General features: G+C 44.1%; 1 protein-coding gene across 1 annotated transcript in view; it reads right to left on the bottom strand.

Moving 5' to 3' along the window:
- Positions 1-24,124, bottom strand: part of LOC122755957 (diacylglycerol kinase gamma-like) — a 93,786-nt gene that overhangs the window by 34,222 nt on the left and 35,440 nt on the right. The window contains exons 2-3 of the mRNA XM_044004950.1: positions 22,630-22,720; positions 2,415-2,616 (exon numbers count right to left, since the gene is read on the bottom strand). Of these exons, the coding sequence (XP_043860885.1) occupies positions 2,415-2,616; positions 22,630-22,719 (292 nt within the window). The 5' untranslated portion in view covers position 22,720. The remainder of the gene's footprint in view (positions 1-2,414; positions 2,617-22,629; positions 22,721-24,124) is intronic.

Genomic DNA, 24,124 nt, shown 5'->3' with positions numbered 1-24,124 from the left:
TCGTCTGACTGTCTCAAAGATACTGTCTTCAGACTGAAAAGGGATATGAATCTGCTCTAGTGACTCAGATCATTTCTTTCAGGGGCAGAGAACCTGGCTGTTGGGTGTGATCTCATTCATTCTATATGGTGGGGTCACTTTGGGAGTGAAAGCCAATGGGTCATAATCCTGCATCTACATACGGTCTTAAGGGTTTCCTGCATTGGAATCAAGGGGCAGTTGAGGAAATTCTGCTGTTATTCTGCCCAACAAGGAAGGTCAGGCTGTATTTTAGCTTCCTCAGATCACAGCATTCTGGAGAAGGGGGGAAAGTTCTTAAGCCGTGAGGCCCCGAGAAGTGCTGCCCTATGTGGCCACTCAGGGAAGAATGGGAAGTGGAAATTTTTTTAGCTCTGGAAGCACATTCTGGGATTTGGGCTCTGGGAGGGGAATGTAGACTTCTAAGTTTCCCGTATATGACTGGAAAGGCAAATTAGCCTATGGTATCATCTTAGGTCAGTCACCTCCTGCTTTAAGAAGGGGAAGAGAGGCACTCAGAAACTCCAAGGAAAAAGGGAAGCTAATTGGACCAGAAACTGACCAGAAGCCCTACTTCCTCAAGGTACAGAATGGTTTTCATTGTCCAAAGAGGAGGATCCTCTTCTCTATATTTGAGAAGACACACTGACCCGTTAGAGCATATTCAGACATGAGCAAACAAGATGGGGAGGAGATGGGGCAGGGGGAAGAATGCCACACGATGCCTAGTTAAAGGAACTGGAAATGTCTAACTGCAATAAGAGGAGCCTTGGGGGTTGGGGTGGGACTGATGGGTTTACTACTACCTGTGTGACTTTGAGCAAGTCACTTAACACTTCTGGGTCTCAGTTTCCTCATCTGTAAAACAAGGGGGTTGGATTAAATGTCCTTTAAGGTCCCTTGAGCTTTGCCTCTGTAAAGCCTAAAATTCTAGCTGTGGTGTTTAAAATCTAATGTGTGGTCGCCCTTTTAAATTAGAAAAGCTTTAACACCAGTCTTTGGGCATTAAGCATTTATTAAAGTATATTAGGGGTTAGCAAAGAGAGAGAGAGAGAGAGAGAGAGAGAGAGAGAGAGAGAGAGAGAGAGAGAGAGGAAAAACAGCCTTCATCTAGCTATCTGAGAGAGAGAGTGTTCCTGCCACCAACCCGAAGTCCTGAACAAAAAGACCCCACTTCTCAGTGGCTTCTCCCAGAAACCCTCTGTGAAGCAGGAAGCAGGGCCGTACACACACACACACACACACACACACACACACACACACACACACACACACACACACAGCTCCAAGCTAATTGGCTGGTAGCTTTGATTGATATGACCCACGGGCATTAGACACAACTTCCAGATGCCAATCCGACCTTCGAAACCCCAGAAAGGTCACTTCTGGATGCCAAGTCACATGGTTTCAGGCCTGATTCTCACAATGTCCCTCTCAGCAGGGGGTGTCATTCCAATTCTCACACCTCTATGATCTGATGATCCTGTCACTTCCCAAGATGACCCAGTAGATGGATTTTTTTTTTTTACCTTGAGCTATAACCTGACTGTCATTTCTACCCCTTTATTCCTCATTCTGTTCTCTTGACTCAACAATAATAGCAAGGCTCAGCTTCTTTCCCAGGATAGCCCTTTGAATACTTAAATAAGAGCTTAATAAATTCCTTTTCATTCATTCATTCATTTGTTCATTCATTCATTCATAGAAAACTATCCCATCCCTCTATGTCTTCTCTTTTCAAGGCTAAGTGTACCTGTTGTCTTTAGGTGTTTCTTATAGGACATGGCTTCCAGTTCCCTTTAGAGTCTGGACATGCTCCACACTATTATTGGCTTTGGATCACATAGCCAGGATACAGCAGACATGGAAGTGGAAGCCAGGTCTTTCTGACTTTGAGACCGATTCTCCATCTCCCATACTGCTGCCAATCTCCTTCCTGGAATGTGGCCCCTGCAATACTCCTGATGTGGTCTGGCCAGGGCAGAAGGCCCTAGGACTATCCCTTCCCATCTTTTGGCTGCTAGGCTTCTTTTAATGAAGCCCAAGATTTTCACTAGGAAATTTGAGAGGCAATGTGACTGACTAGCTAAAGAGCTAGACTCACAGTTAGGAAGACCCAGGTTCAAGTTCTATACTCTGACATGCACTGGCTGTGTGAGCCTGGGCAGGTCACCTAATCAGTGCTCTCAGCAATACTCTAAAGAAGGGGCCAACTTACACTGGTAGAGGGAGTTTCTCCTACATCTGAAAATTCTCTGTATCCTCGTAGATGTAATTCCTATCCTTTCCCCTTGGCCTAAAAGACTTCTGAGGGGCCTTCCAACCCTTAATACCATGATTGACATTGTCCAGCTGCCAATGGCCAAAGAAGGAGTGTTATTAGAAAGTTATCTTACCTTGGATGCAGAACTTCAGCTCTTTGGGGTCTGTGATTGTCCCTCTCACAGGCTTCTCTGAACTCTTCTTCCCTACTAGGGAAAATTTTCGCTGTTTCTTTTCCTCTCCCCAGAGATTGGTACCTCCATACATACTAGGGATGTTAAGTATCGCGATGCCCTCTAGCAAGGTGCCCTTGAGGTCCAGGACGATGCCGTCACACTGTGGGGCAGACCATCAAAGTCAGAGATTGGTGGCTTTGGGATGTTCGGGGTCAAATGTGTGTATGGATCCTATTATCTATACTGTACATATGTGCATGCACCCTCCCCCCCACCCCGACACACAGGGAAAGGGTGGACTGCACGTTCAGGTCAAATTTCAGAGATGATATTTCCCTATTAACAGAGGCAATGTTATGCAATGCATAAGGAATACCAGCCTAGGAGTCCAGGGCCCTCAGTTCTCATCCCATTTCTAACTGTTACTGGCCGTGTGATGGAGGCAGCTAGGCGGCTCAGTGGGTAGAGCACTGGCCTTTGAATTAGGAAGATTCATCATCACAAGTTCAAATCTGACCTAAGACACTTACTTGCTGTGTGACCCTGGGCAAGTCACTTCACCCTGCTTGTGTCAGTTTCCTCATCTGTTAAGTGAGCTGGAGAAGGAAATGGCAAAACCACCCTAGTATCTTTGTCAAGAAAACCCCAAATGGGGTCATGAAGAGTTGGGCACGACTGAAAGAACAAAAGTCACAAATTCCTACCTAACTAGAAGGCCTGCATTTCCAGTCACAGAGTCTCAGAACCTCAGAGCTAAGGGACCTCAGAAGCCATTTGGTGCAATCCATGTCCAACCAAAAATCCCCTTTCAATAGTGGATACCCCAACAAATGGTCTTTAATTTAATTTAATTTAATTTTTTTGGTGGGGCAATGAGGGTTAAGTGACTTGCCCAGGGTCACACAGCTAGTAAGTGTCAAGTGTCTGAGGCTGGATTTGAACTCATCATTCCTGAATCCAGGCCAGTACTTTATCCAATGCAGCGCCCCCTAGCTGCCCTAACAAATGGTCTTTTACACTATGCTTGAACACCTTTATACCCCCCATCTTCCCTAGCAAGGGGAAAATCCACTCCTGGCAACATCTCATCCCACTTTTGGACACCTCTAATTGTTAGGAAGTTTCCCCTCAAGTTGAGACTCTCTTTGCCTTTTTTTTTTTTAAATTTCTACCCATTGCTTCTACTCTCATCTTTTGAGACAAGGACTGAACAAATGTCTGAGGTAGAATTAGAACCTGGGCCTCCTTGACCCCAATTCCAGGGCTCCACTGTTTCAAGGGATACTCATTAGTACGAGATTGGAAAGAATGTTGAATGAATGGTAAAGGATTAATTAACGGCTTTTCCCCTGCAAAGAGAAGGAGGAGATGGATAGATTTAGAAGAAATCTTGGGCTGGATCCCTCCCAGCACCATTTTCCAAAGCCTTCAGCTGCCACCATCCCAGATCCTGTCTTTTCTGCGATTTGGAGTCACTTTAATTTCCTCCAGAATCTAAGCTTGTTTCAAGCTGTTCTTTTCTGATTGAATCTGAGGAAGAGGAAAATGGAGGCTCGGAGCAGGACCAGCCAGGGGAGAGTGATCTTGCCTCCCAGTGCTTTACTGGGCTCAGCTCTCCCCCGGTTCCATTTCCATGACATCACCCAGTTCCCCCTGCCCCATCTTGGGGCCTGGGCTTCAGGCAGCAGCATGGGGAGGGCATGGGGGAGGGGATGGAGCCCGGAACAGCTCAGGAATTTGTGCTATGAGAAGGCCCAGATACTCTGCTCTCTCTCCATGCCTGCCTCCCCCTGCGCACAGTCGGTGGGCACACAGGCAGCTGTCCCGGGCACTCAGCATTCATCTCCTTTACAAGGACAGTTCCTCCTGTTCTGGTTTCATTCCCTGCCAAGGATGAAGGGTTTGTTTTGTTGTGGGCTTGGTTGGTATAGAGGTAACCAGGATCCAGGATGAGAGGGGTCAGAGCGTATTCCTGTGAAAGTCAAATGCTCAGGAGATTCAGGCAGGCTCTGTGAAGGTTCCCTAGTCACTCCCTCTTCATCTCCAAGGTCCCTCTCACCTTGAAAAATCTCTCATTCTAAAACTCAGCAATAAAACATTTAAAAACGCATGGGGATAAAAAGTTCAGATAGGGACGCAAACAGGGCAATTTTGTAACTACCTTACTAAATTGAATATATGCTTAATGCCCCCCTCCCTAAAATGTACATTAACAGAAGTTTAAAGTTTCATATACAAGCCTTTTTAGTTTTGATCTTTGTATATTGGGATATCTACGTTGCGATAAATAACTAATCAATAGACAAACAACTATGAAGAACCTACTGTGGGGCAGCTAGGTGGTGCAGTTGAGGAGGACCTGATTTCAAATGTGACCTCAGACACTCAACATTTACTAGCTGTGTGACCCAAGGCAAGTCACTTAACCCTCATTTCCCTGAAAAAACAAAAGAACCTACTGTGACCAGGAACTGGGAATAAAAGGACAAAAATGATTATCAACAATCTGTATATATGTGTGTGTGTGTGTGTGTGTGTGTGTGTGTGTGTGTGTGTGTGTGTGTGTGTGTGTGTGTATTATACTAGGGAGAATCATAAAATAATTTCTATTAAAGGTTTATTCTTGCCACTCCTCCCCTGATCCCCACCCCAGCCATAGTGGAGGAACTGGAGTATGTGAAGGTAGGGGTGGGAGATAGTGGCATATGTGGAGGGTGGTGGAAGGTGGTGCATGGAACCCAGGACGCTTCTGTGGCCCCTACCATATCAGCTCACATTTTTTCCAATTCTCTGCTGTTGATGACCTGAAAAAGATGGCTCTTTTGAACTCCTATGGGACATCTCCCTCAGCTGAAAGCCTCCAACGATTCCATTTTTAAAGATCTCCAGAGAAAGAGATTCTACAACTTTCTGTGATGACCTATTTCAGTATGTAGCATTCTTTTTGGTCAGGAAGTTGTTTTTTTTTCTGTCTGATCTTTTCTTTCTTTTTTTTTTTTTTACGGGGCAATGGGGGTTAAGTGACTTGCCCAGGGTCACACAGCCAGTAAGTGTCAAGTGTCTGAGGCCGGATTTGAACTCAGGAACTCCTGAATCCAGGGCCGGTGCTTTATCCACTGAGCCACCTAGCCGCCCCCTGTCTGATCTTTTGTACCAAGACTGCTCAGCAATCTTCTTTCCTAGCTATCTCCAGAAACCCATGGGTAGAATATTTATTCCTATTAAATTTATCCTGTTTAATTCAACCCATCATTCTAACCTGTCAAGATATTTTTGGATACTGAAGCTATTCTCTAATATGTTAGTTGTCCCTCCAAGTTTCATGTTATCTGCAATTTTTTTTGGAAGCCCTAATCATTATTTTAAAGTTGATGAATCATGAAATATATGATAGTTCTTATATAACACATAAGTGGAGTATAAAAACTGAAAATATTTTAAAAATTGCTAACAGCCAAATAGAAAATATAGCTTTTGTTTTCCAATAAGCACAGTTAAAAACTACACCTCACACTAAGATTCTAGGACTATAAGATCTTCCATGGTTGTAATCAAAATAACAACTCCTATATATTTTTTATTTCGTGACTCCCATTTCCAGATCACCTGTATCTGTCATAGCCTAGAACTACACATTATCTGGGTTGGGCAAAGGAAGCATAAAAACAGAATTACAATAAAAGTGGAATCAAGGAATACAGGCTTGGGATGGACAGTAGGGTGGGGAGTGGGGCTGGTATCTGTGTAAGAAGACTGGCATCAAACTATTTCAAGCAAAATAGATGGAAGTGACACGGAGCCATTTTTTTTCAAGTAATATAACAGAATTTGATGGAGAGAAGCAAATTTAATTATGACCTTGAAAGGCAATGGGATCATTTATTTGAATGGAAATGAATTATTTATTGATCTGTGGGGATATCTAGATGATCAGGGACAACCCTAGTGGGTGTTTCCATCTTTGTATTTTTTTTAAAATTTGCACAGTTTGAATCCCTAGTGAACTGTAAGTCCCTTTGAGAACAGGAAACACTTTACTTTTGTCTTTATAGCCCCAAAACAGTTTTTTTTTTCAGTTCCATTTTTACCTCATCTAGAAGCAGATCTAGGATTCACTATGATGTGAGAATCTAAGTATGGTAACACCATTCTCCCTGATGGTGAAAAGAATTTGTCAAAAAAAAGTATTTGCAGATCATCCTCACCATCTATTTGTTGACCCCCTTCCAATTTCATCTGTAAATTCCCCAAGGATGACTTTTAGTTTTTAGTACCAATATTCTATTGCTGTCTTTCTTTTTTTCTTTCTTCTTTCTTTCTTTCTTTCTTTCTTTCTTTCTTTCTTTCTTTCTTTCTTTCTCTCTCTCTCTCTCTCTCTCTCTCTCTCTCTCCTCTCTCTCTCTCTCTCTCTCTCTCTCTCTCTCTCTCTCCTTTCTTTCTTTTGCTACATCATAGGGCATTCCAGTTTATGAAGAAGTGAAAATGAGTATTTATCTAGGGAGCAGTGGAAAGGATGCATGGTAGGTTTGAGTTGCCTCAATTAATTCCAAAGAACGATAGAGACTTTGAACTGTGTTGGGTTCTGGTTGTTACCTTCCAGAATAGCAACAAAGTGGAGATTGTCCAGAAGGTGACTCGGGTGACAGTGGATATGGAAACTATTTCCTATGAGAACAGGTCCAAGAATCTGAGGATGTTTGGCTCCAAGATAGGGAGAAGGCTTCAGGGGTGGTGGTGGTGATGGTGGCGGCTTCAAGTGTTTGCCTGCTCTCATGTGGAAAAGGGATGAGCCTTGCTATGTGTGGCACCAAGGACAGACCTGGGACCAGCTGAGCAAATCTCCAGGGAAGGAAGAGCTCAGCTTCAAACGTGGAGGAACTTTCTCACAGTTAGCGCCATGTTAGCAAAGGTGGAGCCACCTATTTGGTGGAGTTTGTGGCTTTGTACTTCTGGAAGTATCTGAGCAGAGGCTGGAGGACCACTTGTCAGGTCAGTTCAAAGGGAAGGATTTGAATGGATAAGAGCTCATTCAGGTCTCTTTCATAGACCTGAGATTTCAGTGGGACAGGGAACTCCTGGTGACAAACTCTATCTACCAAAGTAGGCGAGCACCTATTTTACAAGTTATAGCCTTAGACCACTGGTTCTTAATCTTTTTTTTTTTTGTCTCATTGACCCCTTGGGTAATCTGGGAAGGTCTCTGGCCCCCTTCTCAGAATAATGTTTTTAAATGCAAAAAACACATAGGAACACAAAGGAAATTACTTATGTGGAAATATAGTGATCAAAATATTTTTTTAAAAAAAAGTTCATGGACCCTAGGTTAAGAACTCTTTTCTTAGAGAGTGGCTCAGGGCATTGAGAGGTTAAGTGATTTTTCCAGAGTTAAGATGTATCAGAGTCAGGGCATGAACCCAAGTCTTTTAGACTCCAAAAGTATCCACTATACCCATTTGACAATACTCCAGTAAAAACATCTGCTGGCTGCCTGGTGACTCAGAAAACCACAGATTAACATTAACTATGTTTTTATTTGTTTGTTTGCTTATTTATATTTACTTTGTAATTTTAATCTGTTTGAGCTACTCAGGAATGGTGAGAGTGTGGGAGTTCAACACCTCTATGTGTATGTATATGTGCATATATGATATATGTATACAGTATATGTATATACCGAGGATATATATGTGTGTGTATACATATACACATACACATATAAATATACACAATATATACATATACATACATATATACATATGTATGTGTGTGTATATATAGATGTGTGTATATATATATGATTGTGTGTATATATCTATCAGCTAGATGGTGCAGTCGATAGAGCATGGAGAGTCATGAAAACTTACCTTCCTGAGTTCAAATCTGGCTTCAGACACTTATGAGCTGTGTTACCCTGGGCAAGTCACTTAACCCTGTAGGTCTCAGTTTCCTTATCTGTAAAATGAGCTGGAGAAGGACATGGCAAACCACCCCAATATCTTTGCTGAGGAAATTCCAAATGAGGTCACAAAGTTGAACACGACTCAACAACAGTATACACACACAGACACATATACACACACACTTATATACAAATACATATACATATATACATCTACACATACATTTATGCCATGCTGAATTTAGATACTTTTTAAAGGAACTCTACTTGACTTCTGGCTCATGCCCATTCCACTTCTTTTGTCTCACTGACTTTATGACACTGAGGGGCAATGAAATTTGGAATGAGGTTTCGCTGAGTGGAATTTTGGCCTGTATTTGTGGGCCCAAGGAATGTGGCAGGCATGGCCCCTAGATGTGACCTGAGGAAGAGCTTCCAATGGGTAGAGTATGTTTTCTTTCTCTCTTGCCGTTCCCTCTGACGGTGCCAAGGCAGCTCAATGGTGCCTTTGAAAGAAGACAGCTGCCACAGGGGTGTTGGCCAGGAGGTTGGACCCAGAACACTGTGCTGGTTGAGGGGAGGAAAAGGGGGGGAGGATTCATTCATCTCCAAGGCCAGGGCTCCATTCATTTCCAAGGGGGGGCTCCATTGGTTTCTAAGGGGGGGGGGCTCCAACACAAAACTACTGTTTTTCCATATTCTTGGCTCTTGTCTCAGAGCTGGATCAAGGGCAGATCCATGACATCTTCCCTCTTCCCCCACGCCACCCTCCCCAGTTTAAAGTTCTGGCAGGCTAACCCTTCTTTGCCCAGGAGGAAGAACAAATATACCTTAGGGGATGTCTGGGCAGCTCATGCAGAAAAAGGGAAACTTTTCATTTAGAAAGAGAAGGAGCTGCCTGTTCCTAAGACCCCATCAGAGAGGGAGTAAAGAGACAGTTAGTTAGGCGGTGTAGTGGTTAGAGGTGGCTTGATTTCCAAGCCTACCTTGTCCATTTACTACTGGGACCCTGGGCAGATTGCTTTGCCTTTCTAAGCCTCGGTTTCTTCATTTGTAAAATGAGGTGGTCTCCAAGACCCATTCTATAGTTTAACTCTGTCATACTACGATTCTCCTTTGCCATTTATGAGCTGCATGACCCTGTGTAAGCTGCTTAATATGTGTGGGCCTCAGTTTTGTCATCTGTAAAATGATGAGGGTAGAGTTGAACCAGACAACCTCGAAGATCCTTTTTGGTTCTCATGACATTTGCAGTCCCAGTGTAAGAGAACCTAGGATTTGGTCCCAATTGCTTCACTACAGAACCCCTTCCAGTGACCTCATAGACAAGGGACCAACATTCGCCCGGTGCACATGTGCCCCCTCACTTGCTCAAGTGTGGGAAAGAGGTGGGAGAAGCCTGGCATTTCCTGGCTCTGGATCAGTTAGACTGGACTCTCTTCCACTGTCAAAGATCCTAGCAACAATTCATGTGGGCACAAAAGCCGCTGTCTGGCCAGACTTGGGGCTTTTGGAAGCATGGAATAATTCAGCAATTCCCATGATACACTGGGGAATTGGGAGCAGAACCAAATTGGAGGATACCAGGCATCCCGTCCACTCTTGGCAGGACAACATGAATCCAAGACTGCTATTGACATGATGGTGAGGGATGAAATTGGCAGAATGTTAGCTGTGTTAGCTCACAGCAATGGGGAGAGGGCCCCCTTCCTTATGCTCCCAGTCCCCAAAGAAGGCATCCTACTCACTAAATATATAAGTCATCACTTGGAGAACAGAAGTGTAAATAAAGGTATTAAGTAGGGATTTCTCCGTGGGCTTAGAACCGGAAGCTACTTTATAGGAGTTACATTCATTTTGCATGTATTTTGGGGGGCAGGTAGGTGGCGCAGTGGATAAAGCACTGGCCCTGGATTCAGGAGGATCTGAGTTCAAATCCGGCCTCAGACACTTGACACTTACTAGCTGTGTGACCCTGGGCAAGTCACTTAACCCTCATTAGGAAGTAACAGAGCTGGGATATATCTCCAAATGCAGTGATTTTTTTTTTTTTGGTGGAAGATACATTTAGTCCCTTGTCCTAATTTGCCATTTAAACATATTCCCTATTCCTAAAGGGTGGTGTCCGGCCCTTCCTCTCACTGTGGGGCCTTGAAAAGTCATCAACGCAATGATAAACATGAATAAAGACAGGGGACGATGTGGCTGAGTGTGAAGACTGCTGGGAGGAGCCACTTTTCAGATCACAGCTGTGACCTTGGCTAAGTCCCTGCACATCTTCGGGACTCAGTTTTCTCCTTTGTAAAATGGGGTGGATGACCTAGATCGTGTCTAAGGTCCCTTCCAACTCTGACTCTGGAATGCTGTGACCTCCATGCCCCAGTGGAGCTTTGGAGGAGAACTCAGAGCAAAGCGCGCAGCAAACATGAAATACAAATCAGATTGTATGAGCGTGGGTGAGGAGACAAACGAGACCTCAGGCATTTAAAAATGACAATGATGACAAGGACCTTGGAAAAGAAAAAGGGGAAGCAATGGCTAGGAGAGGGAATGGCAAAAGTGAAATGAGCAGTGAATCCACCAGCGGGAAATTAAAAAGAGGGAAGTTTAAGGGAAAGAAAGGCAGAGGTCAGCAACTGCAGGTTAAAAATGAAAATTTTTTTCTTTTTTTTCTTTTTTTTTTTTTTTTTTGTGAGACAGTTGGGGTTAAGTGACTTGCCCAGAGTCGCACAGCTAGTGTTAAGTGTCTGAGGTCAGATTTGAACTCAGGTCCTCTTGAATCCAGGGCCAGTGCTCCATCGACTTCGCCACCTAGGTGCCCAGGAAAATGAAAATTTCTAACCAGGGTATGGTAGAAAAATCTAATGCACAGGCGGGGCAGCTAGGTGGAGCAGTGGATAAAACACTGACCCTGGATTCAGGAGGACCTGAGTTCAAATGTGACCTCAGACACTTGACACTTACTAGCTGTGTGACTCTAAGCAAGTCACTTAACCCCCATTGCCCTCCAACCCCGCCCCCCCCAAAAGAAAAATCTAATATACAGATAGGATTTACAGCATAGTGTTCATCTTTACCTTTTGTGGGGTGAATTGGGGAGGGCAACCTATCTGAATCTCAGTTTCTTCACCCTTAAAATGAAGTGTTGAATTATATAGTCTGCACTGAGCTCTCTTCCAGTTCTAAATTGACAATCCTATTTGCCCATTAGCTTACTGCCCTGGTGACCTTGGGCCAAGTGCTTCACTTCCTTGGGCCTCAGTTTACTTACCTGTAAAATGGGAGGGGATTTGGAAAATGGCCTCTGAGGTCCCTTCCAGCTCTAGATCTGAGATTCTATGCCAATTTGGATTGGTTGTGTAATAAAGACAAATCACAACCTTTCAGTGTCCTGGCACTGAAGCAGCAAGTAGTTCAGTAGATGGAGTTCTAAGCCTTGATTCAGGAAGATCTGAGTTCAAATCCTGCCTCAGACATTTATGAACTGTACGATCCTGGGAAAGACACTTATTCTCTGTTTGCCTTAGTTTCCTTGGATTTAAAATGCGGATAACAAAAGCACCTACTTCCCAGGGTTGTTGTGAGGATCAAATGAAATAATGATTTTATAGCATTCAGCATAATACTTGGCATACAGTACATGCTATATAAATGCTTATTTCTTTCCTTCCCACCCAGTTGCAAAACTCATAATGCTCCATCTGCATTTATAGAAGTTTCTTTATAAAAAGTTCCCTATGCCAATGAAATCGTAGGTCTGGGCAAAAAAAATTACACATACATACAGACCACAAAACTTTGTTGGAAATGTGATCTCCTTGATGTATGTTTTCCTTCCCACAATGTAGATTTCAATCCAATCCCAACAGTTCATCTATGATCCTCTTTTCAGGTTCTTCTTTGTGTTCTCTGGGGATTGTTTGCCTTAGTTCAATGTATTGGCAAGCTTTCTGTAAGCTTAATTTTCTTCTGTTCCTTTTACTCTTGTTTATGGTGGTAATGCTCATAATCATTCACCACTGTCTTCCATGAGATTTTAGAAATGACTTTATGTTGTAAATTGATGTTGCCCTGGACTGCCATATTTCTGTTTTTTAGTCTACAGTTTATAGGCTCTTGGGATCTTCTCATTGGGGACACTGATTTACATGCACAATGTAATGTAAATCCTTAGGAAATGGTGACAGTTTCTATCAATGTCTGTTCTTTTATCCATTTCCCATTTTTTTGTGTGTGGGGGGCATCAATGGTTTGTTTAAGCAGGTCAGATTGGGCTCTTTCATGACTTATTCCTAAGTTGACTTTTCAAGTTCTTTTTCCCCCCACTTTCCTTTCCTATCTTTATCCTTGCAATCAAGTCACCATATATTAAAGTATATGCTGATTTAACTTGAAGACTTTTATTGAGTTCTTCATAAATACTGCTGGATGAACTGCAGTTATCTTCCTGGTAGTCATTTCTTACAAATGCTCTTCATGAGCAATGCAATCTAAGATGACCAAATTGCCCATGAAATGATGTTTCTTGTTTCTATTGGATAATCAATAAAGCCCTTATCTCCATTATTTATCTCTCCAAGGAACATCTGTGAGCCATCCATCCACCTAACTGTAACTTCCTTGCCTTTTATCTTTGTTTCCCTCCATGATCCAACTTCATTTGTCTACTTGGTGTTTCTGAAACATGGTGCTCCATTTCCTGTCTTTTTGCTTTTGTGCTGGCTAGCCCCCCATATCTGGAATGTTTTTCTTTTTCACATTTACCTCCTAGTTTCCTTCAAGTCTCAGGGACTTTTCCTCCTCTCTCTAGCTACTAGAACCTTCCCCCATGGGGATACCTCTCCTTAACTCCATTATCTTAATGGGGATTAGCTCTTGCATTGAGCACATTGGCATGCTCAGCTGATTCCATCCCCCGCATGGGAGAGGTTGGAGAACGTACTTTTGGGAGAGTGGAATAGTTTTGGATTATGGAGCATGTGAAGACATTCTACAACTGGTTCTGGTCTGTTTACCATGTGGGTAGGAGAAGCCTTTTTGATTGGCTGTGTGGCCAGAACTGGGAGTATCTTCAAAAAGATTGTAGTTGGTGTTGACTTTTCCTCTTTGGCTGTGTTCTTGGTCTGACTTCTTTGATAGAATCTGTGTATGGTTTTTTTTTTGTTTGTTTGTTTGTTTGTTTTTGTGAGGCAGTTGGGGATAAGTGACTTGCCCAGGGTCACACAGCTAGTGCGCATCAAGTGTCTGAGGTCAGATTTGAAGTCAGGTACTCCTGAGTCCAAGGTCAGTGCTTTATCCACTGTGCCACCTAGCTGCCCCTCTTTGATAGAATCTGATGAGAGACAATGTAGGAGTGGAGAAAGCCTCTCTACTGAGTCCAACATGAAACCATAGAGGACTGGGTTCTTTTCTGTCTTCTGCATTTGGTCTTTCCACTTTAGATAAAGTGATCAGAGAGCAGGTTTCCCAGAATCCCAATGCCTGTATTTTGCAGCCAGCTCAGCATTGATGCCTAAGGAATGACGGCTGGGATCCAGTTGAGTGGGAACTGAGGACTCATCCAGCAGCCATACTGTCTTTGGACATGAATGTGGTGGGACCAATGTTATGTAGGAACTCAGCCAAGCTTGAGCCCATTCTCCCCAGACACCAAGATGGAATAGGAGAAGATATCTCTCCAAGGTATTGGGGGTGAGGCAGAAATTTTCTAATTGCTCTATATTCAGAGTAGCATCTTTAGGAAAACCCCAAATGGGGTCACAAAGAGTTGGATGCGATTGAAACAACTGAACAACAACAAAAATTTATATTAAATGGTTAAATGGAACTGGGGTGGCTAATAGAGAGGAGCAAGGAAAACAATTGGGGTTATTGGAAAAAATATAGACTGCTCTCATTAATTGTGGCAGTACCCTGGGGTGGCTGGAGTCCTGGTCTGATGCCAGTGATTGAGGGGAATGTGGAAGAATTCCACCGCTCTCCCCTTCCCCTATCCTCCCTTTGGATGGGTGCAACTGGTTCCTGTTTCTGAGTTTGTTTTGTTACTCAGCTATAAGTTGCTTTTTTCTCTCTTTCTGACCTAGTTTTCTTTCTCATAAACATCTGTGGTCAACCCAGACACAGATTGCTTTGTGTATACTTGTCTCAGGTCTGAGTATGGAGCACGGCAGCACTGGCAGCTCTGGCCACAGAGAAGGAAATTGATGAGGAAACTTCCTTCCTAGCTCAGGGCTGGGATCCCAATCCCTGCTCAACTGATTGTGCCTCTCTCTAACTGGAGCATATTTTAATAGACATTTATCCTGTATTTTGTCATGACTTTATAAAGTCCTCAGAGCAGAGTGGGAATGAAACTTGGTTTCTTTCTTTCTCTCTCTCTCTCTTTCTTTCTTTCTTTCTTTCTCTTTCTTTCTTTCTTCCTTCCTTCCTTCTTTTTTCCTCTCTCTCTCTTTCTCTCTCCCTTCCTTCCTTCCTTCCTTCCTTCCTTCCTTCCTTCCTTCCTTCCTTCCTTCCTTCCTTCCTTTCTTCCTCTCTCTCTCTTTCTTTTTCTCCCTTCTCTTTCTTTCTTTCTCTTTCTCTCTCCCTCCCTTCCTTCTTCCTCTCTCTCTCTCTTTCTTTCTTTCTCTCTCCCTTCCTCTCTCTCTCTCTTTCTTTCTTTCACTGTTCTGTCTGCTCCTCTACCAGTTCAACCTGTCTTTTATTCCTATTGGCTGTAACCAGAGATGTGGCAGGTTCCCAACCCCAATGGGAAGGAGAGGAGAGCTAGGAATGCCAGTGAAAGGTCTTTCCTTCTTTTCCTAATCTCCAGAGAGACAGACACAGAACAGAGGAGAGGATGGGAGCTGGGTAGGAAGGCTCTACTTTGAGCTGGTCCCAGTAGTGGAGATGGGCAGCTCTCAGCTCCACCCTTTTCTGGTTGGGAAGGGCAATGAGGAGGGTCCTGAGAGCCATTTTCCAAAGCAATGCCTGGAGGTTTATGTATATGTATGTGTACATGTACATGCACACACACATTGAGCGCGTGCACAATGTCCACATATGTACATATATGACCACACGTATACAGGGACACACATGCACACAGGTACATGGGCACGAGCACACATCCATATGTGCATGTATACACGTGTATGTGCAGCTGTTTATGTATATGAATAGTATTGGGGGGAGTCTAGACCTATTATTTCATTTGTATTGAAGAATTCTTTAGGTGGCCACTCCCTTCAGCTGTGCTGATCACCTGTTACTTGATCATGTCACCACTCCCCCTGCCCCACCTTCAGTAAACTTCAGTGGCTCCTTATTACCTGTGGGAGCAAATACCAGATGCTCTGTTTGGCATTCAAAGCCCTTCATCACCTGCCCCCTCCTATATTCCCAGTCTTCTAACAGCCAGTTCCTCAACAGCTACTTGATCCAGTGCCCCCAGCGTCCTGGCTGTTCCACAAACAAGACCCTCCATTTCTCAGCTCTGGACATTCTTCCTGGCCAGCTGGTCTCCATGCTTTCATCCTCTGCTCTGACTACTGATGTCCCCAGCTTCTTCTAAGTCCTAATTCAAATCCTGTCTTGTGCAAGAAGCCTTCCCCCAAAGCTTCTTAATTCCAATGCCTTCTCTCTTTGGATTATTTCCTGTTTGACCCTGACATAGTGATGCCATTTTGGTCCTCTTTGACTACAAAAGACAACACCAATTAATTCTGCATATAGCTTGTTTGTATATACTTGTTTGTCTGTTGTCACATCTCCCTCCTCCTTCCCCTTCCCCCATTGGATTATAAATTCTCTGAGGGCAGGGACTACTTTTTGCCTTTCTTTGTGTCCCCAGTGCATGGCACATAGTAGTTACTCAATAAATATTTTGTTTGTTTTTTTGGTGAGGCAATTGAGGTTAAGTGACTTGCCCAAGGTCACACAGCTAGTTAAGTGTCAAGTGTCTGAGGCCAGATTTGAACTCATGTTGTCCTGAATCCAGGGCCAGTGCTCCATCAATAAATGTTTATTGAATTGAATAGTCTTTGAGAAGGGCGTGGAGGGAGGTTAGGGGGCTTGCTCAGGGTCACACAGCTAGGATTTTTCAGAGGCAGGTCCTCTCAACCCAAAGGCCAGCCTTGTGTCTACTGAGCTATCCTCTTCCTGTATGTTTGTGAAAGACTGTGTATGTGTGTGTATAAAAACAGGGTGCTGGGATTGACTCATATATATGTTTATATAATATATATTTTAAATATCAGCCAACCCATCAGTAAGTATATAGTAAGTGCCCACCTCATGCCGGGTACCTGATTAGAATCTGGCCTACAGGGGCAGCTAGATGGTGCAGTGGTTAAAGCACTGGCCCTGGAGTCAGGAGTACCTGAGTTCAAATCCGGCCTCAGACACTTAACACTTACTAGCTGTGTGACCCTGGGCAAGCCACTTAACCCCAATTGCCTCACTAAAAAAAAAAAAAAAAAAGAATCTGGCCTACAATGACTAAAGGGAGGCAGTCCTACCTTCTAAGAGCTTCCATTCCACTGAGGGATCAGGCCCATTTGCAGATAACCAGGCCTTCTGTGAGATACAATGGAAAGAGCCCTGGTTCTGAAGTTAGAGGCCCTGGGTTCAAATCCCACCTCTCATGAATGCTCACTACTTGTGTGACCCTGGGCAAATCACTTAGTCTGACTGGGCCTCAGTTTCTCTATCTGTCAAATGGAGCAGTTGGCCTGGGCTACCTCTGAGGTCCTTTCTTTCTTTCCTTCTCCAGTTCTAGGATTCACTACTCTTCCCCGCCCCCCCCAAGTAAATGTATGATAAAATCCAGTGGGATGTTTTTAGACCGGCAGCATTAACGACTTAGAGGATGAAGAAAGGCCTCTTGAAGGAGATATATTATATACTATTTAGTCGCCAGCAAGAGTCATGGAAAGAAACTTCTAAAATAAATGAGATGATATTTTTTTAGCTTTCTGCCAACCTTTTATTAGTGTTTCTCAACCACGATTTATGGTAATGCTATTAGTTCGCTCCTGTGCTTCTTTTAAAAATATTTATTTCAAAATTGTGGTAGGATGGCTATAGAGCGCTGGGCCTGGAGTCAGGAAGACCTGAGTTCAAATCCTGCTTTAGACATTTACTAGCTATGTGACCCTGGGCAAGTCAAGACCTTGGCCAGCCTCAGTTTCCTGATCTATAAAATAAGGATAATAAAAATATTTATACGTGAGGGTTGTTGTGAGGATCAAATGAGATAATATTGGTAAAGTACTTTGTAAACCTTAAGTTACTATGTAAAGATGAGTTAGTTATTCATTCATCATGTTGTTTTTTTTTTTAATGGGGCAACGGGGTTAAGTGACTTGCCCAGGGTCACACAGCTATTAAGTGTTAAGTGTCTGAGGCCGGATTTGAACTCAGGAACTCCTGAATCCAGGGCCGGTGCTTTATCCACTGCGCCACCTAGCCGCCCCGGGTTTTTTTTTTTAAATGAAAATTTTACTTTCCCCCCACTCCCCTTGCCCAAACAGACATCCAGGGGCATTTTGCACAAGGACTTTCTTCCTTAGCTGATCTCATCTGACAGGATGGGGATTAATAAATGCTTACTGACTTGACTTGACCTAACCATGTCCAAGGTGGGAGGCAAATCCCACAAGATGCAGGAAGGTCTCCTTCCCTCTCAACCTCGTTATGCAGGTGAAATAAGGTTACCACAAACACATTTTTATTCTTGTTGTTCAGTTATGCCCAACTCTTTGTGACCCCATTTGAGGTTTTCTGGCAGAGATACTGGAAGGGTTTGCATTTCCTTCTCTAGCTCATTTTACAGATGAAGAAACTGAGGCCAACAGGGTGAAGTGACTTGCCCAGGGTCACATGGCCAGGGAATGTCTGAAGCCGAATTTGAAATCCATTCTACATGACTCCAAGCCCCCAGAACTCTATCCCCTGAGCCACCTGGATAGAGCATCCTTAAAAGGAAAAATGAGTCATAGGCACACAGTTGTAGCTGGGGGTGAGGGATGGTGAGTGAGTGAGTGTGTGTGTGTGTGTGTGTGTGTGTGTGTGTGTGTGTGTGTGTGTGTGTGTGTGTAAAGGGGACCACTTAGTGGGGACCTTCAGTGAGAATCAAATGAGTATGGTGTGGGGACAAGGATAGTGGTGTCAAAGCAGAAGGCCAAGGTGGGGTTCTAGTCCTGGCTCTCGTACCTACTTATATGACTAATGGTCTGTGTGACTTTAGCTTCCAAATCTTCAGTTTTCTCACCTGCAAAATGAAAATGAGAACCATGGTGTACTGTCTAACTTTCAGGGTTGCTGTGAGGAGGCTGCTATGTAAACAGGAGTGAGACGGCTTGGTGTGGGGGGCTTGCTAATCACATGCATTCGAGTTCTAGGTCAATTTCAATGTCAATGAAAAAAAAAAAGAGACTTGGTTAAGGGCCTACGCTGTAGCAGCACAGGGTGAGGGTTACAAAGATAAAAAAGAAAACAGTCTTTGTCCTCGTCAGAATGGAAATTTGCTTCAGAGCCCTAGAGGACAGAGAACTCTCCTTGGATTTGGGAATCCTGGGATGCACCACGATGCAACAGAATCTGGCCTCACACACTTCCTAGCTGTGTGACTCTGGGCAAGTCATCAAATCCTGTTTGCCTCAGTTTCCCCATCTGTCAAATGAGCTGGAGAAGGAAATGCAAACCCCTCCCCTCTTAAAATAAATAAATAGAAAAGACAAGTCCAAAGCAACTAAGTCTAGGTGTCAGAGCAACAGCTGATCTGCCTTGAGAGCAAAAGATTCCTCAGTGGAGCTCCCTGGGATGGGGCAATCACAATGTGGTCTAAACCCCCCAGAAGGATGCTTCAGTTTGGTGATCTCATGAGTGTAGCGAGCCCTTCCCCTGCCACAAATAGCAATTCTTCCCTGTCCATTCTGTACGGTTCTCGTCCGCATCTTCCTACAAGTGCTCCATAAAAAGATCTCCAAGCACTCTAGAGGACTTCCGGGGATGCTTTCAACATTCCACAGGTGCCCAGGTCACCCTCAGGGCCATCCATCTATCTAGCCAGCCACAAAACTCTGCTGAGAGCACCAAGCCGCCTTGGAGGGCCCATGGTGGAGGGTCCTCCCACACTTTCTGTTTTCCTCAGCCCCATTAGCAGCTCCTGCCTCTGTCTGGGGGTAACATTCAGGGTACCCCACATCTTTCACCCATACCCCTCTCTGACTTCTCTTCCTTTTTCATCTCCAGAGCTCATCAGGCAGGAGCCACATCCATCCTGGAAAAATCAGCTGTTTTCTCAGCTCCTCAGTGGGTGCCCCCCTGCCTGCCAGCCTGCCAGGCTGCCAGGTTGCCAGGCTGCTTCTCACATGGTTTTCCTTTTTCTTTTTGCTCACTCTTTATGGATACATGCTCAAAAGGATTGTTATTGGGAGATAGAGACAACAGGAAGTTTACCAAAACCCGCCCAATGGCCTGCAATACACACGCCCACACCCACACCCACACACACAATCCTGCTGTGCATGGTGAAGCATGAATCCTTAGCAAGAGACTAAAAAGGGGCTTGTTTCTCCTGTCCTGAGGCCTTTTTCTAAATAATGGAAATAATCTTTCTTATGGGATCCACAGCTGGCAGGGGGAGGCCTAGTCATGTATTGGTGTGTGTGTGTGTGTGTGTGTGTGTGTGTGTGTGTGTGTGTGTGTGTGTATGTGTGTGTGTGTGTGTGTGTGTGTGTATGAGTGTATGAGAGAGAGAGAGAGAAAGAGAGCGCGCGAGAGCATGGCATAACTGTATTCCTGGCAAAGAATCAAGCACAGCTGTAGGAGGTAGGAGAAGACTGGAAGGTTCTGCTGGGCGTCAGCTCCGCCATCCATGTTTAAGGAGCCCTGCCAGATGCTTGTACCCATAGGAAAACTGCCCTTGTATCTGCTTTCTCCAAACCCCAACCTGCAGTCCCGGCCTTCTCCGTCCCCTCCCTCCCAATCAGCATAGTTGTGTGTAAGTAGAAAGGGGGGCTCTCGCCCCCTGGCCAACCCTCAGCATCCTCCAGGCCCCAGCAGCTGAGGACGCAGCCCTCCTCTCCCTGCGTGGCATTTTCTTGGCTAAAGGTTCACTAGGCAGATTCAGATGGAGCAGGCGGCCCTGCTCATTGGTGCTTTAGTAACCAGGCAACAGAGGGAGAGGCAGAGAGGATCCTGGTCGGCAGCAGAGCCAGATAGGACTCTGAGAAACCTTTAGATTTTGGTTTTGATTCAAAAGCGTCCTGGAGAGGCCTATTCCCTCTGGACAATCAGCACCCACAGCCAACAGCCTGGGAAATGGCTCTGTGACCCCAAGGTTAAGAACCCCGGGGCTAGACCCCCTCAAAGGAACCTTTAGAGCTAGCATGGATGGATGTCGGCATCTCTTAGTTTCCTCAGAGCTTTCTGATGAGGAATGGGGTGCTCTGTTAAGGAGGGGCAGTGTGGCTTGATGGAGAGGGCTGGCTTCAGTCAGGAGGGTCTGGGTTCAAGATCCACCTGGCAAACGTTCTGACTGTGGGACTCTGGGCAGGATGCTTCATTTCTGGGGTATCAGGCCTCTGACCCCTGAACGATGTTGGTAGAGGGAGCGCTCCTGGCTCTGATGAAATCACTGCAGGGTGTCAGGGGCGGGGGACAACTAGGAAGGTTGGTTGGCAAGGGGTAGCCAAGGACCAGCTTTGTAAACCAGAGGTAATGGGGCAGATGCCAGGCGCTGCCTCTCCTAGGGGCAAGAGGCAACTAAGAAACAACAGCCTGTGGGAAATAGCAAGGCCCCAGAGGAGAAGGATCACAGGATCCTAGACCTAGGGCCAGAGGAGACCTTGGATACCAGTAAGTCCAAACTCCTCAATTTACAGATGAGAAAACTGAGGCACAGAAAGACCAAGTGCGTTACCCAGTGCCAAGACTTGCCTTGGGCCTTCCTGACCCCAAGCTCAGCCACTACACCATGACCCCTCCCCAGAGGACTGGCATCGATGGCTCCAAGGCTGGCCATTGGCAGCATCATGCCCTCTGCCATCTCCCAGCCCTTCCCTTCAGTCACCAGTCTCTGGCCACAGCCTCCATCCTGGGCACCCCTGTCACCGCTCACACTTGGCTAGAGCGGAACAGCTGCAAGACTAGACTCTGTGATGGCACGGCATATTATGTTAGATGTTATCTTATAATAGGACAACATGGCCTATTATATTGTTATAGTTATTGTGTTAGATCAAATTATATCCCATGGCTATATTTATTATATCGTATTATGTTTTATTATATGATATGATAGTGTTATGCTATATATTATATCATGTTATATGATATAATGTGTTATATAGCAATATATAATTTCTATATTTATTATAAAATGTTTTTATATCATGTTACATGATATGTTACATATTATATGATATAGGACAAGATATGTTGTTTTATGTTAGATCATATTATATAATAATACATTGCTATATGTATTATATCATGTTATATTGTTTTATTATATTATAGCGATACATGGCATAATGTTTTACATTATGCTATGTTATATTATGTTATGATTTTTGATGTAATATCATTTAATCATACTATATCATTATTATATATATATCATACAATATGATATCATACTACACTTATATTATAGTTCCTGTCCTATCTCATATCATACCATATCATATATCATATTGTATCATTCATATCATATAATCATGCCATTATATTATTTTATATCACATTATATATTATTTTGTGTTAGCCTATATTCAGTCATACAATTTCATTATCATCCTTTATGCTATATTTTATTTTAAATGGTATAAATTTATTTAGTGTTTTAACGTTTACAAGGTGCTTTACATAATAATATCATCTAATGTTTGTAGCACCCAATCAATCAATCAGCAAGTATTGATTAAGCATCTAGTCTGTGTCAGGTGCCAAGTGAAATCCTGTCCTGCCCTGAGGACCTTACCGTCTAGCCATAGAGACAACACACACACTGATATTGTCTAGGAATATGCCCAATAGATCCAGGGTGATTTGGAGGACAAAGCTCTGGCAGCTGAGGCTCAGAAATAACTCTGTGAGGTGGGTGCTCCCAGTGTTGTTATTTCTATTTTGTAGACAAGGAAACTGAGGCTAAGACAGGGAAGTGGCACTTTCCTTGGAGGCAGAATGGGGGGGGCAGGTTAAACTTGGTTGGCGTCAGGAGACCAGGGGGTTGGACTTGAGGACTCTGAGATCCCTTCTAACTCCACGTCTGCAATCCCAAGGACTCACCTCCACCTCTATGAAGGTGTGCAGTTTCTTGCAGGTTGAAGCAAAAGTTTCTGTTGTGCCAAATTCAAAGTACCACATCCTATTCTTCATCCTAGGGTACCAAATAGAGAGAAAAGGGGGGCTTATTCAAGACAGCCTTGACCTACTCCCAGGTGGACCCAGGTACTCTCAGGTGGACTCAGATACCTGGATCCTCAGGATTCATGGAGGGAATGACAGTCACTCATGGGAAGGAAGTATACCACATCTCATGAAAGCAACCTGGAGCAGAGCCCCTCTGCCCCTCCCCTAGTTATACTCTGGTGTCTAGTCCATTTCTCTACGTGGTAGACTCCCATCATGTGACCAACCCAACAAATATCCGTGAAAACTGCTTTCATGCCTCCACTGATGATTAGCTCACTACCTCATAAGGTGGGCTTTTCTATCTTGAGACAATTCTCATTTTTATAAAGTTCCTTAGATTAAACAGGAACTCATCTTCCTTTAATTTGTTGTTTTTTTGTTTTTTTGTTAAGGCAATTGGGGTTAAGTGACTTGCCCAGGGTCACACAGCTAGTAAGTGTTAAGTGTCTGAGGTCAAATTTGAACTCAGGTACTCCTGAATCCAGTGCCGGTGCTTTATCCACTGCGCCACCTAGCTGCCCCCTCTTCCTTTAATTTGAACACATGGATGCCAGTTAATTTCTCTGAAATTAGAGCAGAACGAATCTAATATATTTGGTCAGAAGCAGGAGAGAACAGTTCTGGCCCCAATTCTGTCTCTAACGACCTGGGTGACCCTTAAGTAAGATCATTTCTCTGAGTCTCGGTTTCCTCGGCCATAAAGTAAAGGAGCCAGACTAGATGAACTCCAAGGTTTGCTCTAGCTTGGAGATGCAATGATTCAGATCTTTCTGGAAGACAGAGATGATCCTCTCTCTCTCTCTCTCTCTCTCTCTCTCTCTCTCTCTCTCTCTCTCTCTCTCTCTCTCTCTCTCTCTCTCTCTCTCTCTCCTCTTTCCTCTCTCTCCTCTCTTTCCCTGCCCCCCCCACCTCTCTCTCGGATCATATCTCTCTTCATGTCTTCTTTTCTCCACACAGAATATCCATAGTTTCTTCAATTTAACTCAATCAACAAGCATTCTTAGGCATTTATCAAGTATCAGACACTGTGCTAAGTGCCAGAGATACAAAGAAAAAAGGAAAGCCAGCTCCTGCCCTCAGGGAGCTTACTTTCTTACTTTCTATCAGGGAGACAATGTGCACACCAGTAGGTAACTGATGCTCCAAAGGCTCAGTTACAAGCTCCCTGGTCATCTTCCTCTGATGTGTGCTCCGAGTCTTCAATATCCTATGCCTAGAATTGCACACAAGACTGACTCCAGAAGGGGTTTGGCCACAGCATAGCAAGGAGACTTGCTTGTCTCATTAAGGGCAATTGACTTCTCTTAATGCATCCTTGTTGTCTATTTCTAGCAACGATCCATGCTCTAGAAGTGGGGCTAAGGGAGCT

The sequence above is a fragment of the Dromiciops gliroides genome, chromosome 4 (genome assembly GCF_019393635.1).
Source record: "Dromiciops gliroides isolate mDroGli1 chromosome 4, mDroGli1.pri, whole genome shotgun sequence".
NCBI classification, from domain to species: Eukaryota; Metazoa; Chordata; class Mammalia; order Microbiotheria; family Microbiotheriidae; genus Dromiciops; species Dromiciops gliroides.
Note: the sequence above shows the minus strand (reverse complement) of the source record. Positions and strands in the feature narration are given on the sequence as shown.